At 44.6% G+C, this 15,087-nt stretch overlaps 1 protein-coding gene across 1 annotated transcript; it reads right to left on the reverse strand.

Moving 5' to 3' along the window:
* Positions 1-10,422: 10,422 nt before the first annotated feature.
* On the reverse strand, positions 10,423-14,475 carry LOC122550968 (secreted frizzled-related protein 2-like). The gene is made up of 3 exons (XM_043692526.1): positions 14,091-14,475; positions 11,718-11,798; positions 10,423-10,781 (listed from the first exon to the last, which is right to left on the reverse strand). Exons 1-3 carry the CDS (start codon positions 14,449-14,451, stop codon positions 10,474-10,476), a joined length of 750 nt encoding a protein of 249 aa, XP_043548461.1. The 5' UTR covers positions 14,452-14,475; the 3' UTR covers positions 10,423-10,473.
* Between the last annotated feature and the right edge of the window lie 612 nt (positions 14,476-15,087).

Below are 15,087 nucleotides of genomic sequence, written 5' to 3' on the forward strand. Positions count from 1 at the left end.
TGTAAGGAAATAGATGGTGACATCTTGCAAGATGTCCAGATTACAGAGGAGGAAGTGCTGGATGTCTTAAAACGGTTAAAGGTGGATAAATATTTTAAAGGTTGTACATCTACTGCCTTTTGAGGAAGGGAATTCCAAAGTTCCAAAAGTTCCATGCAGAGAATTGGGCGGAAACACACTGTGGGACAAGGGCATGGAATCATAGAATCTCTACAGTGTGGAAACAGGCCCATTGGCCCCACAAGTCCACACCGACCTGCCGAAGAGTAAATCACCCAGATCCATTCTCCTACCTTATTTCTCTACATTTACCCCGACTATAGAATCATAGAATAAATGGAGAGACAGTTTAAATGGATGGTAGTGTTCTAATGGAGGGTGTAGGAGCAGGTGAACTATTTGTCACTAAAGTGAGAGAGAGAACTGTACAATAAAGCATTCAGTATTCCTACCATCATTAATAGTGGAATACAGAATAAGTGCAGCGAGGTTATGTTATAAATCGGAGTTTGACCCCCTCTGAGAACTAAAACCTCACCCCATAATCTGTCAAAGGAGTGTGAAACGTGGTGTAACTTGCTTTTCAGCAACTTCTCGTGGTTAAATAAAATAAATCCCTGACACTCACTTTCAAATCAACAAGTAACAGTTTATTTATCTAACGCTAACAGTGAACAAATTACTAAGGAGTGTGAAACGTGGTGTAACTTGCTTTTCAGCAACTTCTCGTGGTTAAATAAAATAAATCCCTGACACTCACTTTCAAGTCAACAAGTAACAGTTTATTTATCTAACGCTAACAGTGAACAAATTACTAAATGATTAACGAACCGAATAAATCCCTTTGCACTACTAACTATTTCTGAATAAAGGAAGATTCTAATACTATGCTGTTTCAATAGATACAAGTACCACTCATATGTAAAAAACGTAGAATTTACAGCCAGCTTATATGTCTTCCGGAATGTTCTGTGCCTTCTCCTTTAATTCTTCTGTCAGGGATATTCACTAGTGCGGTCGGTACTATTATTATTTAGATGGTGCTTTCTCTAAGACATAGAGAAGGCTATGAGAGCCAGTGATTCTCGAGAGCTGAGGGCTGCTAGCTCTGGCGGATGGCAGCTTGCTCTGGGGTCTTTGTCCAAATGCCCCCTTCTTTTTAATCCCTTGATGAATATCGATATTTCTTATAATAGTATTGGGTCCTATGTTGTTAAAACTATCAGACTTAAATTTAATCGGTTTTTGGTATCTAAGTGCCTGGTTCAAATTGATTAGCTAAATTCAAATGCCTGTCGTCTTAGTAAAAACAAAATGCTGCTTGGTCTGTTAACTGTAGACTTTCAATATAAATTTTTCAATTCAGGTTCTCTGTGTACTGGCAAACCCAAGTTGCTGCTCACAGACATACATTTTAAAAAACCACATGCTCTTTCAAAGGGACCATACAATGCTTTCCCCGCACCCCCCCCCAGCACTTTACAAACACCAAATTGTAACTTCCTACCTCCCATTCTACAAGTACACTACCCAGACTTCATAACAGTATAGACCTCAGCTGAAGTATTGTGTACAATTCTCAACACTACATTACAGAAAAGATGTAAATGGATTGGAGAGAGTGCAGCAGAGGTTTCTGGGAATGGTTCCAGGAATGAGATACTTCAGTGATAGGGAAAGATTGGAGAAACTGGAATTGTTTTCTTTGTAGAGGAGAAGGCAAGCGGGATATTTTGTACAAGTTTTCAAAATCATGTTGGACTTGATCAGAATATGTGGGGAGAAACCATTATTACTTGTAAAAAGATCAAGAGACAGAAAAGAGTTTTAAATTATTTTTCAAAAGAAGCAATACAAAATGAGAAAAAAAATCTAGTTCACAGTGAGAGTTAGTGGGCGGCACGGTCTCTGGAATATACAGCCTGGTAGTGTGGTGGAGGTAGGTTCAACTGAGGCATTCAAGAGGAATAATTATTTAAATAGTAACAATTTGCAGAATTCTGGGGGAAAAGCAGGAGACTGACAAAGTTAAAATGCTCAGAGAGCATTGAGACATGATGGGTTGAATGGACTTCTTCTACACTATAACAATTCTGTAGTTCTGTCCTTACAATTGCATTTTTCCAAATATGTGCCATGTACAGGATGAACTGTCAATAACTCAGGTTTCCCCAGACCACACCCTGCAAACCTACAGCCACTTGCATCTAGAAGGACAAGGGCAGCAGACACATGGGAACCCTGCAAGTTTCCCTCCAAGCCAGTCACCATCCTGATTGGGAAATATATTGCCATTCCTTCAGTGTCACTGGGTCAAAACCATGGAATTCCCTCCTTTAGGGCATTGTGGGTCTACATACAGCACGTGCTCTGCAGTAGTTCAAGAAGGCAGCTCACCTCCACCTCTTGTTGGGACCGCTGTTGTTTGTGATATACATAAATGATCTGGAGGAAGGTATAGGTGGTCTGATTAGCAAGTTTGCAGATGACACTAAGATTGATGGAGTAGCAAATAGTGAAGGGGACTGTCAGACAATGCAGCAGAATTTAGATACATTGGAGAGTTGGGCAGAGAAATGGCAGATGCATTCAATCTGAGCAAATGCGACATAATGCATTTTGGAAGATCCAATTCAAGAGTGAACTATAGGGTAAATGGAAAAGCCCTGTGGAAAATTGATGTACAGAGAGATCTAGGTGTTCAGGTCCGTGTACCCTGAAGGTGGTAATGCCGGTCAGTAGAGTGTTCCAAGAAGGCATATGGCATGCTTTCCTTCATGGACAGGGTATTGAGTACAAAAGTTGACAGGTCATGTCACAGTTCTATAGGACTTTGGTTCGGCTACATTTGGAATACTGCATACAGTTCTGGTTGCCACATTACCAAAAAGATGTGGATGCTTTGGAGAGAGTGCAGAGGAGGTTCACCCGGATGTTGCCTGGTATGGAGGGTGCTAGCTATGAGGAGAGGTTGAGTAGATTAGGATTATTTTCATTGGAAAGATGGAGGTTGAGGGAGGACCTGATTGTGGTCCACGAAATCCTGAGAGGTATAGACAGGGTGGATAGCAAGAAGCTTTTTTCCAGAGGGAGACTCACTTACTAGGGGTCACAAGTTGAAAGTGAGAGGGGAAAAGTTGAAGGGAGATATGCATGGCAAGTTCTTTATGCAATGGGTACCTGGTACATGTTTCCAATGGAAGTGGCAGAGGTGGGCATAATAGAGTTATTCAAGATGTATCTAAACAGATACATGATTGGGTAGGGAATAGAGGGATACAGATCTTTAGAAAATAGGCAACAGGTTTAGATCGAGGATCTGGATTGGTGTAGACTTGGAGGGCTGAAGGGCCTGTTCCTGTGCTGTAATGTTACTCTCAAGGGGCAACTAGGGATGAGCAATAAATGCTGGCCCAGTCAGTGACACCCACACACTATGAAAGAATTAACAATGTGTTCCAATGAAGATAGCAAATTTCATCCCAAATGGATGTGAATGAACCGGGTTAGGGTTTAGGACAATTTATAATATTTTCATGGTTGTCTTTACTCAGTTTAATTTTCCTTTCTAGACATTTTAGTAACAAATTACACTTAAATTCAGCTGGTTGACAGACGTCTTGTTTCCTAACCCAGTAACAGTGTGCTGCCAATTTGATCAGACTGGGACTCAAAGTCGACACAGCCTGTCTGTGTTTCTCAGCTCCACATGTACCATTACACCATCTGGGATTTTAAACTATGCTTATATAGGTGCATTATCTTAAATTAGGAATTGGATGTGCTCCAGTCAAAGTATTTTGAAGTAATAAAAGCAAGAGTCTAAAATCCCTAAGGTACTGCTGGTTATTTAATAAAAGCTGTAGAGGCTGGGGAACAGAATGTTCAACGATAATTAACTCCAGAATTAATGTTAACCTGATTAAATTTAACAACTCAGTTTCTCACTCAGTGCTGAAGACTGGTTCCAGCTTGCCCCAGGGCCTTGCTCAAGCTGCTGAAACCACAAGGGACTCACACATACTAGCCATTTGTTTAGAAGGTTCTTTTGGACCGGATGCCTGGAGAAAATTGGAGAGACAACTTCTGAGGCTACTGACCCTGAAATGTCTGAATTTGGTTTCGCTAATTGGGTCTCTGGAACTGGAGGGTGAGTATTTTGTTATTGTTTTATATTGCAGCCCAGCCAAATTTAAGTACATTGGCTAAAGAACTAGAGAGAGAGAGAGATGAGGGATTTTTCTTAAACAGGGCGTTGCTGTGATCTGGAGAGTAGTGCCCAGAAGGTAAGTGGAAGCACATTCACTCGTAACTTTCAAAAGTGAGTTGGATCTATCGAGTAAATTTGCAGGCAAGACAGCAGAGGGAAGGGACTTATAAAATCACACTTTCAGAGAGCCAACAGCAGCACAGCAGTCTCCAGATCTGAGCTGACTAGTGGCAAATAGTGAAAGGAATACAGTTTACGGAGTGATTTTGATAGGTTAAGTAATTGGGCAGAAAGTTAGTAAATGGAATATAATGTGGGAAAATGTGAAGTTTTTCATTTTGGAAGGGAGAACCAAAGACCAAAGTATTATTTAAATGGAGAAAAGGTGCAGAAAGCTGCAACACAAAAGGACTTGTGCATTCACAGGATGATGGGGTCGCTGGCTAGACCAGCATTTATTGCCTATTCCTAATTGCCCAGAGGACAGTTAAGAGTCAATCACATTGCTGTGAGTCTGAAATCACTTGTAGAATATCCTTATTTCATTGTAATTCCCCTTATTTAAGTTAAATAGTGTTGTTTCCGACCCAAGCTTCTCACTCTCGGACTGAATATTATTCTATCATGTTATGATCACTATTTCCTCAGGAATCTTTTGCTGTGAGGTCATTTATTAAATCTGCCTAATAACCAGTTATCAGACAGTTGACTCCATGACATTTTGCTCTCAGAAACTCAAACCACTCAATGAATTTGTTGTCAAAGTTACCCTTTCCTATTTGATTAACTCAATAACATCAATTAAAATCACCCATATTTATTGCTCTATTCCTTTTACATCCTCCTATTTTTATTTGATTTTTGCCCTTTCTTACCGTGTAGCTACTGTTTGGGGGTCTGTACATCACCCCAATTAGTGCCTCGCTGTTATTTACCTCCACCCGAATGGACTGTACATCATCTGGACCGAGATCATCTCACATAACTGTCCTCATTTCATCTCTTAATAACGTGCTATCCCACTATCTTTTTCTTCCTTCCAATTTTTTTAGGAAAAAGCACTAGGCTTGTTTGGCATAACATCCACTCCCTCCACCACTGACGCTCAGTAGTAGCAGTGCATGCCATCCACAAGATGCACTGCAGAAATTCACAAAAGATCCTCAGACAGCACCTTCCAAATCCACAATCATTTTCCATCTAGAAGGACAAGGGCAGCAGATACATGGGAACACCATCCCCTGCAAGTTCTCTCCAAGCCATTCCCCATCCTGACTTGAAAATATATCGACAACGTTCCTTCAGTGTCGCTGGGTCAAAATCCTGGAATTCCCTCCCTAAGGGCATTGTGGGTCAACCCACAGCTCATGGACTGCAACGGTTCAGGAAAGCAGCTCACCCCCACCTTCTCCAGGGGCAACTAGGGATGGGGCAATAAATGCTGGGCCCAACCAGCGATGCCCACATCCTGTGAGTGAATAAATAAAGTGTGTCAAGTGGTCTCCTATGATTCATGTTACTGAGAGATGTATAATATTTCATGTGTAATTTCGTGACTGTTGCAACAAGCAGCATTAGCCACTGCTTCAAGAAAGTTTATTTTAAACATGAATTAAGTAATCATTTAGTCATTAAAATGACAATTTTTGCTGAGGAACGTCTGGATATTACAACAGGAAATATGAAGCAGTCTTTATTTTTCAGTCTGACAGTTGATCTTAGCTGAAAGCCAAGCTGTTGTGTGGAAATCCCTGAAACCCCCTGGGTCTCACATTACAGCATCAAACACCCCCTCGATCAGAATCCAAAACAAACTGCTCACTCTCAGAACAGGTCCAATCTGCTCCTTTAACCCTTGCCAGCTCAGACATGAGGAAAAAAAACAATCAGGCCCTCACACCCTATGGATATATATATACATATAATGTGTGTGTGTATGTTCACATTAGTGAGTGATTGTCTCAGTGCCTGCTGTTGTGCAAGTATCTGTGTTATTTATATAGATATGTGGTGTGGTATCTTTAAGTGTAAGAGTTTGTGTGTCGTGCATGACTGACAATGTGTTTGTGTGAGTGTCCAAGTCTGTCTGAGAGTTCATGTTCCTGTGTCTGTATTAGTTTATATACGGGTGTATGTTAGTGTGTGTTAGCTTCTGTACATGGGAGGGTGTGTATTAGCATGCTCCTTATCATTGTGTGTGTGTGTGTTAGTGTAAATAGAATGTGTGCATCTGTGAGTGTCCATGTGTCTTTGTGTAAGTGTGTGTGTATAAGTGTAAACTTGTGATTATTTTCATGATTGTATGTGAGTGTGAAGGTGTGAGTGAACATGTAGTCATGTATGTTATTGCTTGTAAGAGTGATGTGTGTATGCATGCACAATGCACATGAGTGTATGTGTGTATATGGTGTATGTGAGCACGTGCATTTGTAAGTGCGTGTTTAATTGAAGTTTGAAATGTAAGTGTGCATACCTTTGTGTACAAGTGTGTGGGTGAGTGTTGTATATTTGTAAGCATGCAAAGGTGTATATGTGCACCATGCACATTTATGTGAGTGTGTATGTTTGGTATGTATGTGTACACAAGCATGTGTGTGCATGTTTACACAAATGTGCATTGGTATATATATGCAAGTGTGTGTACATGGTGCAAACTCAGCAGGTCTTGCAGTATCTGTGGAGAGAAAGCAGAATTAACATTTCGGGTTCAGTGACCCTTCTTCACTCACCTGGTTTAAACTGCCAGATAAGACCATGGCTGATCAACCAGGGGTGGGATTAGGTGGGACTGCACTAGTATACAATGTGATGAAGATTAATGGGAAGCCTTGAAAAATCAGCAGAGGTTAACTAAAAAAATCACCTGGACAGGATGGACTACATCCCAGAGTTCCAAAGGAGACAGCTGAGGAGATTGCAGAACATTTGTTGGTGACCTTTCATGAATCACTGGAGTCAGAGCGAGTCCCAGAGGACTGGAAAATGGCCAATATAACACCCCTGTTTAAGAATGGATGGCGGAGGACAGGAACTCTAGGTGAGTCAGTCTGACCTCAGTCATTGGGAAGGTTTTAGCATCCATTATTACGTATGAGATTGCAGAGTACGTGGAAGTGCACGGCTTGATCAAGGAGAGGGTCATGCCTGACAAATCTGTTTGAATTCTTTGAGGAGGCAATGAGCAAGTTAGACAAAGGAGAGCCAGTGGATGCGATCTATTTGGATTTCCAGAAGGCCTTTGACAAGGTGCCACACAGGAGGCTGCAAAATAAGGAAGAGCCCAATGTGTTAGGGGCAAGGTACTGGCATGGATACAGGATTGGCTGACTGGCAGGAGGCAGACAGTGAGGATAAAGGGGTCTGTTTCAGAATGGCAGCCAGTGACTGGTGGAGTTCTGCAGGGGTCTGTGTTGGGACCAGAGCGATTCACATTATACATTAACAGTCTGGACAGAGGAACTGAGGGCACTGTTGCTCAGTTTACAGATGGCGCAAGGGTAGGTGGAGGGACAGATAGTGGTGAGGAAGTGGGGAGGCTACAGAAGGACTGGGACAGGCTGGGAGAGTGGGAAAGGAAGTGGCAGATGGAATACAATGTGGAAAAGTGTGAGGTTATGCCCTTTGGTAGGAAGAATAGAGGCGCAGACTATTTTCTAAAAACTGAAAGGCTTCAGAAATCCAAAGCACAAAGGGACTTGGGAGTCCCAGTTCAGGATTCTCTGAAGGTGAACATGCAGGTTTAGGTGGCAGCTCGGAGGGCAGATGCAATGTAAGCATTCATTTCAAGAGGGCTGGAATGCAAGAGCAGAGCTGTACTGCTGAGGCTGTATAAGGCTCTGGTCAGACCACATTCAGAATCTTGTGAGCAGTTTTGGGCCCCGTATCTAAGGAAGGATGTGCTGGTCTTGGAGGGGGGGCCAGAGGAGGTTTACAAGAATGATCCCAGGGATGAAGGGATTGTCATATGAGGAACGGGTGAGGACCCTGTACATTTTCATGATTGACCCTCAATGGAGTTTAGAAGGATGAGGGGGGGAATCTGATTGAAACTTACTGAATATTGAGAGGCGTGATAGAGTGGATGTGGAGAAGATGTTTCCATTATTCAGAGAGACTAAGACCCGAGGGCACAGCCTCAGAATGAAGGGATGACCCTTTAGAATTGAGATGAGGAGAGGTTTCTTCAGCCAGAGGGTGGGGAATCTGTGGGACTCATTGCTGCAGGGGGCTGGAGAGGCAAAGTCATTGAATGTACTTAAGACAGAGACAGGTTCTTGGTTAGTAAATGGGATCAAATGTTACAGGGAAAAGGCAGGAGAATGGGGTTGAGAAAAATGATTGAATGGTGGAGCAGACTTGATGGGCCAGATGGTCTAATTCTACTCTGAAACCTGATGGTTTTGCCGGGGACATGGGGATGTGAGCTGAAGTGGGTGAAGTCACTATTATGTGATGTAACGGGTTAAAGAATGCACAATGGCGGGAACAAACACCAATACAAAGCATTGCAATAAAATGAGATGTAGATAAGCAGAGCTTAAAAATGTGTTGCTGGAAAAGCGCCGCAGGTCAGGCAGCATCAAAGGAGAAGGAGAATCGACATTTCAGGCATAAGCCCTTCTTCAGGAATGAGGAGGGTGTGCCAGGTAGGCTAAGTGTGCCAAGCAGGCTAAGATAAAAGGTAGGGAGGAGGGACTTGGGGGAGGGGCGTTGGGAATGCAATAGGTGGAAGGACGTTAAGATGAGGGTGATAGGCCGGACTGGGGGTGGGAGCGGAGAGGTCGGGATGAAGATTGCAGGTCAAGAAGGCGGTGCTGAGTCTGAGGGTTGGGACTGAGAAAAGGTGGGGGGAGGGGAAATGAGGAAGCTGGAAAAATCTGCATTCATCCATTGTGGTTGGAGGGTTCCTAGGCAGTAGATAAGCAGGTAAAGGTAGGAGAGCAGGACATCCCTTGGTGTGCAGCACACTTCTGTGCTTTGAACAAATGTTCTATATTTAATATTTGACCATAAACAAGTCCGTGGTGATGGGAAACTGCATTGAGTTTGTGCTGAAAGGCTCACAAACAGTCCAGTTCCATCTCAAACTTGGTGAGATTCACATGGTGAAAAAAGACACTCTGATTTGCACAATGTGTCTCTCATACATCTCCTCTTTCAGTCACTCTGGGACTACCCTTTCTTTATTGTCTATTTCCTATCCCTCTGAGATAAACAAGGGATCCCCAACCCAAGGCAGCTGTGTGAACACATAGAAGAGTATCCAGGCGTGCTCTGGATAATGTTTATTCATTCAGGAGATATGGGCGTCGCTAGCTAGTCCAGCATGTCTTGCCCATCACGAGTTACTGTTTGGTAAAGAGACATTGAGGGCTCAGATCAGGGAAGTTCACTGATTTCTCCCCAATTCCCACATGGCTATAATAGTCAAGGGAGATGGCTTTCACATCGGAGGGTCAAAACTGTGGGTTCAAGTCCCAGTTGAGAGAGAGGAGCACATATTGCAGCACATATAACATCCCAGTTCAGTACCGAGGGAGTGCTGCACTGCAGGCGGGTCAGTGCTGAGTGAGCGCCGCACTGTCGGAGGGTCAATTCTGAGGAAGTACCGCAATGTTGGAGGGTCAGGGCTAAGGGAGCACTGCACTGTCAAAGGGTCAGTACTGAAGGAGTGCCGCACTGTCAGAGGGTCAGTGCTGAGGGAGTACTGCACTGTCAAATGGTCAGTACTGAAGGAGTGCTGCACTGTCAAAGGGTCAGTGCTGAGGGAGCGCTGCACTGTCGGAGGGTCAGTGATGAGGCAATGCCACACTGTCAGAGGGTCAGTGATGAGGGAGTGCCACACTGTCAGAGGGTCAGTCTTTCAGATGAGATATTACACTAGCCGCACTTTCCCTCTCAGGTTGCTGTAAAACTCCTAAGGTGCTGTTTTGGTCTCCTGGGGTCTCTGGGCATGGATTGTACCTTTGATCATCCTCAGAAATACAGACAACCTGCTTTACATGTGATCTCTCGCCCTGAACTGTCTCACAACTGACACGTGGGACACCCTCTTCAAGAAAATCTTGTATTTCTGTTGGGGGTCTCGCAAAGTGTGAAGAACAGGTGACAGCTAATTTGCTGACAGCAAGATCCCACAGGACAGGAAATTGAGGGTAACAAACACTTGACGGTGTTTTGATATGAGGATTGCAGGGACAGTGATGTGAGGGGCGGGGGATGGTTGGATATTATTTATTGAGCTGCCCTGTAATGTCCGACGATTAGCAGCGAGCTTTCTTGAAGCTCCTGGTCATTTTCCGGAGCTCCCTCTTTCCTCCCCTCCAGTGTCTGATCGAGGTGACGAGCAGCCGCCCCTCAGCCTGTTTTCTCCCTGTCAGCAGATAGGAGGCGCTCAGGTCCCTCAGCTCATCACAGGTACATCCAGAGCCTCCAGGCAGCCACAGCTCCAACCTCTCATCCCCGCTGTCAGTCCATCCCTCTGGCCCGTACAGCAGCCTGCTTCGGCCTTCCGGAATAATCGTCGCATCTCTGTCCAGGTACGAGATCTCCTTCACTTTGATTTTCAGCACTGCAACAGTTCCGGATGGTACCCCAGGGGAGAGAAGGACGGAGAGGGTTAAAAAGACAGCACTTTCCTTTTACTGAGACTTTTTACCAACTCAGGATTTACCAAATCTTTATAGCCAATGAGGCCCCTTTGAAAAGGTCATCACTGTTCAGACGTAGATGAACTGACAACCAATTTATTCACAGCAAGTTCCCAGTGTGATTCCAAAGCAATGGAATGTTCTTCCAGTAATGTTGGCCAACAGGTAAACATTTATTAAATATTGGCCAGTACAGGAGGGAGAAACTTCTACCCCAACCCTTTTCTTCAAAATGTCAAGAGACCATTTATAACTGAGAGGGATTACAGGGCCGTTGTTTAATATATCATGCCGGTAACACAGCATTGCTGACAGTGTGGCACTCCCTCAGCACTCACTCTCTGACAGTGCGGCGGTCCCTCAGCACTGGCCCTCTGACAGTGCGGCGCTCCCTCAGCACTGACCCTCCGACAGTGCGGCACTCCCTCAGCACTAACCCTCCGACAGTGCGGCACTCCCTCAGAACCGACCCTCTGACAGTGCCCACTCCCTCAGAACCGACCCTCTGACAGTGCAGTGTTCCCTCAGCATTGGAGGAGGGTCACACCAGACTCAAAATATTAACTCTGTTTCTCTCTCCGCAGATGTTACCAGATGTGCTAAGTTTTCCAAGCATTCTATGTGTTTGTTTGTCTTTGTCTCTGTTCCTTTTTGACAATTAATAAAACTCTCTCTTTGTAAAAGTTTTTAGTTATCTTTTCTAAGATCTCTAGCCATTGCTCAGATCCATAATCTGGTTCAGTTTGCTGCTGTGAACTGCCCTAGTACCTACATTGATGCTGCTGGTTAAATGCAGTCAGAAATGGTTTAATCTCTGTTGCTGAGTGGAAGGGTTACTGTGTTCCCCAAAATCTTACCAAAGTCATTGTTGCACAATTGTGTGAGAATGCTCCTCTCAGCTCCTCCCTCAGCTTTGCATGCTTCACAGATTTGGGGTTCTGAAAAACAAAAGCATGTTAGATTAATGCAGTTTCCATATTGCCATCACACTCACCCTCCTTCGAAGGGTCACTCCAAGACCTCACAGTCCAGTGTCTGCAAACACAACATCCAGCGACCCTCATAAACATAGAACAGTACAGCTCAGAGACACGCCCATCGGCCCACAGTGTTGTGCGAACATGACCCCAAATTAAAGTAATCCCTTCTGCCTGCCCTGGGTCCATATTCCTCCATTCCTTTCCATGATGCGAAGGTGCCGGTGTTGGTCTGGGATGGACAAATTTAAAAATCTCTCAACACCAGATTATAGTCCAACAGGTTCATTTGGAAGCACTAGCTTTCGGAACACTCCAAAAACTAGTGCTTCCAAATAAACCTGTTGGACTATAACCTGGTGTGGTGTGATTTTAAAAATTTGTCCATTCCTTGTATATTCATGATCTTTTCTAAAAGTCCCTTAAACGCCCTTAACCTTTCATGCCTCTAACATCACCCCTGGCAGAACGTTCCAGACGTCTACCACTCTCTGTGTATAGAAACTTGCCCCTCACATCTCCTTTGAACTTTCTCCTCTCACCTGAAATGCATGCCCCCTAGTTTTAGACATTTCAACTCTGGGAAAATTATTCTGACTGTCAATCCTATCTATGTATCTCATAATTGTATTGACTTCTATCAAGTCTCCCCTCAGCGTAGCTGCTCCAGAGAAAACAAACTGAGTTTTTCTATCCTTTCCTAATAGCTCATACCCTCTAATCCAGGCATCATCCTGGTAAACCTCTTCTGCACCCTCTCCAAAGCCTCCACATCCTTCCTGTAATGTGGTGACCAGAACTGAATGCTGTTCCAGTATTGGGCGGATCACTGACTGCTGTTGGGAGCAAGTTTGTTCCTGACGAGACCACATCACAGGGCAGTTAAGTGTCAACAACATCAGCACAAAACTGAAAACCTACTGGAACCCCTTACACCTGGGGATGTTAGTTTTGTGAATTTTTTTCTGCATATACTCTAAAGTCTCCACATTGTTCGGCAAGTGTGGGGGGTGCCCAGGAACAGCCACAATATTCAGGGGAAACAGTGACATGGTTATCATTTCGCTGAGCTTATAATGTTGAGACCCAGGTTAATGTTCAAGGGAGGAGGCTTCCAATCCTATCACAGCATAGAATAGAATCACTACTGCGTGGAAGCAGGCCATTTGAGTCCACACTGACCCTCCAAACAGCATCCCAGCCAGACCCTGTAACCCTGTATTTCCCATGGCCAATCACCTAACCAGCATATCCCTGGTCACTATAGGACAATTTAGCATGTCCAGTCCCCTTAACTTGCTCATCTTTGGACTATGGGAGGAAACGGGAGCACCCAGAGTAAATCCACACAGACACGGGGAGAAAGTGCAAACTCCACAGAGACAGTTGCCCGAGGGTGAAATTGAAATCAGGTCCCTGGCGCTGTGAGGCAGCAGTGCTAACCACTAAGCCATCATGTCTTCAAAGGGTCAGTGTGGATTCGATGGGCTGAATAGCCTGCTTCCACACTGTAGGGATTCTATGATTCTAATAGCACCTGGTGAAATTTAAATTCATTGAATAAAATATGAAATTGAAAGCTAGTCTTGCTGATAGTGACCTTGAAATGATTATTGATTGTTGTAAAAGCCCATCTGGTTCACTATTGTCCTTCAGGGAAGGACATCCTGAGTGGACTCCAGACCCACAGCAATGGGTACGTATTTGAAAATGATGAATTTAGAGGACTACAGAGACGGGGCTGGAGAATGGCTCAAGCTGAGTGGCTCTTTTGGGTGGCCTGTTTCTGTGGTGTGAAATTCTATCCTTCTATGACTGTTAACTGCCCTCTGAAACGGCCGGGCAAGCCATTCAGTTCAAGGGCAAATAGGGATGGCAATAAATGCTGGCTTTGCCAGCAATGCTATGAAAGAGTGAACAAATCCCATAATTTTCCCGAAGCATCACTGGACCCGAAACATTAACTTTGATTACTCTGCACAGATGCTGCCAGACCTGCTGAGCTTTTCCAGCAACTTCTGTTTTTTTTCCTGATTTACAGCTTCTGCAGTTCTTTCCGTTCCCATAATTTTCCTTTTTTGTAATGTCCATTATGCCCCATTTATAAAGCCCAGAATCACTTTTGTCAACTATTTCCAAGAGAAAATTGTTGGAAATATGGGGTCAGCAGCATCTGTGGAGAGAGAAACAGAGTGAACATCTTAGGTCAATGGTCCTGACAGAGTGAATAGAGAAATAAAGGGGGTCACTCACCTTCCTGCAGGAGTCCGTCCTCCTCTGAGGTGGCAGAAGGGATACAAAGGTCATTGTCAACCGGGAAACGGTTACAATCCAACATGTCTGGCCATGGGAAGCCGAAAGCGGACATCACCGGAGTGCAGCTATCCCTGACTGCCTGGCACAGGGATTGGCAAGGCTGGATGGATTCATGCAGCTCATTAAGGCAGACAGGAGCAAAGAGGGAGCAGAGGAACCTCCTGGTGTCAGAGTGGCATTGCTTGTTGAGCAGAGGAACCCAGGAGCCAGCCTGCTGCAAGACCTCCCTCATGGTCCCATGACCAAGGAGGTTGGGCAGCCTCATCTCGCTGTAGCCCACCCCATGGCACAGCGCCATGCTGCGGGGAATGGGCTTACAGTTGGTTCGCCCTGGCCCTGGGAATCCCAAGCCAAAGATGGACTCTTCGGCCTCATCGGGGTGGTGGGTCCGAACTGAACAAATGAAGAGGAGGAACATGAAGTTCCGCAGTGCGGGCAGCGATGGCCCCTTCTCCAACCAATAGGCAACCAGTGAGAGCATAGTTTAACCTCCTCCTTGACCAATCAAATTAGCTGGATGGCCTGCAAAGACTGAATGACACGTTTTGTTGGTCGACAAAGTCCTCTTCAGCTTGAAGGTCAGATCAAAGAGATCAAGTCGAGGTCTTCCACTTTGGAAGATTCACCAGCTGAGAGATGAAAGGGATCAAGGAAAGACTCGGACAACCCCGACTCTTTCACGTCAAAGTCCTGGAGCTGGTTCTCCCACAGTTGTGTGCCAGGTTTTGGATGGTCGTTCTCTCTCCTCAGTAAACCCTGCAAATCAGAACAAATTCTTTCACTGAGCAACCTTAGCTTTCCTACAAACCCTTCAGTCAGCAAATCCCACATTCCAGCCTCATTCTGCAAAGGAAATCCACACCTTCTGCCAGTAAGACTGAGAATCCTAACATCAGAGGAAAAAACCTTTCTCTGAGCTTAGGGAACAATAGTT

The sequence above is a fragment of the Chiloscyllium plagiosum genome, chromosome 6 (assembly GCF_004010195.1).
Source record: "Chiloscyllium plagiosum isolate BGI_BamShark_2017 chromosome 6, ASM401019v2, whole genome shotgun sequence".
Taxonomy (NCBI): Eukaryota; Metazoa; Chordata; class Chondrichthyes; order Orectolobiformes; family Hemiscylliidae; genus Chiloscyllium; species Chiloscyllium plagiosum.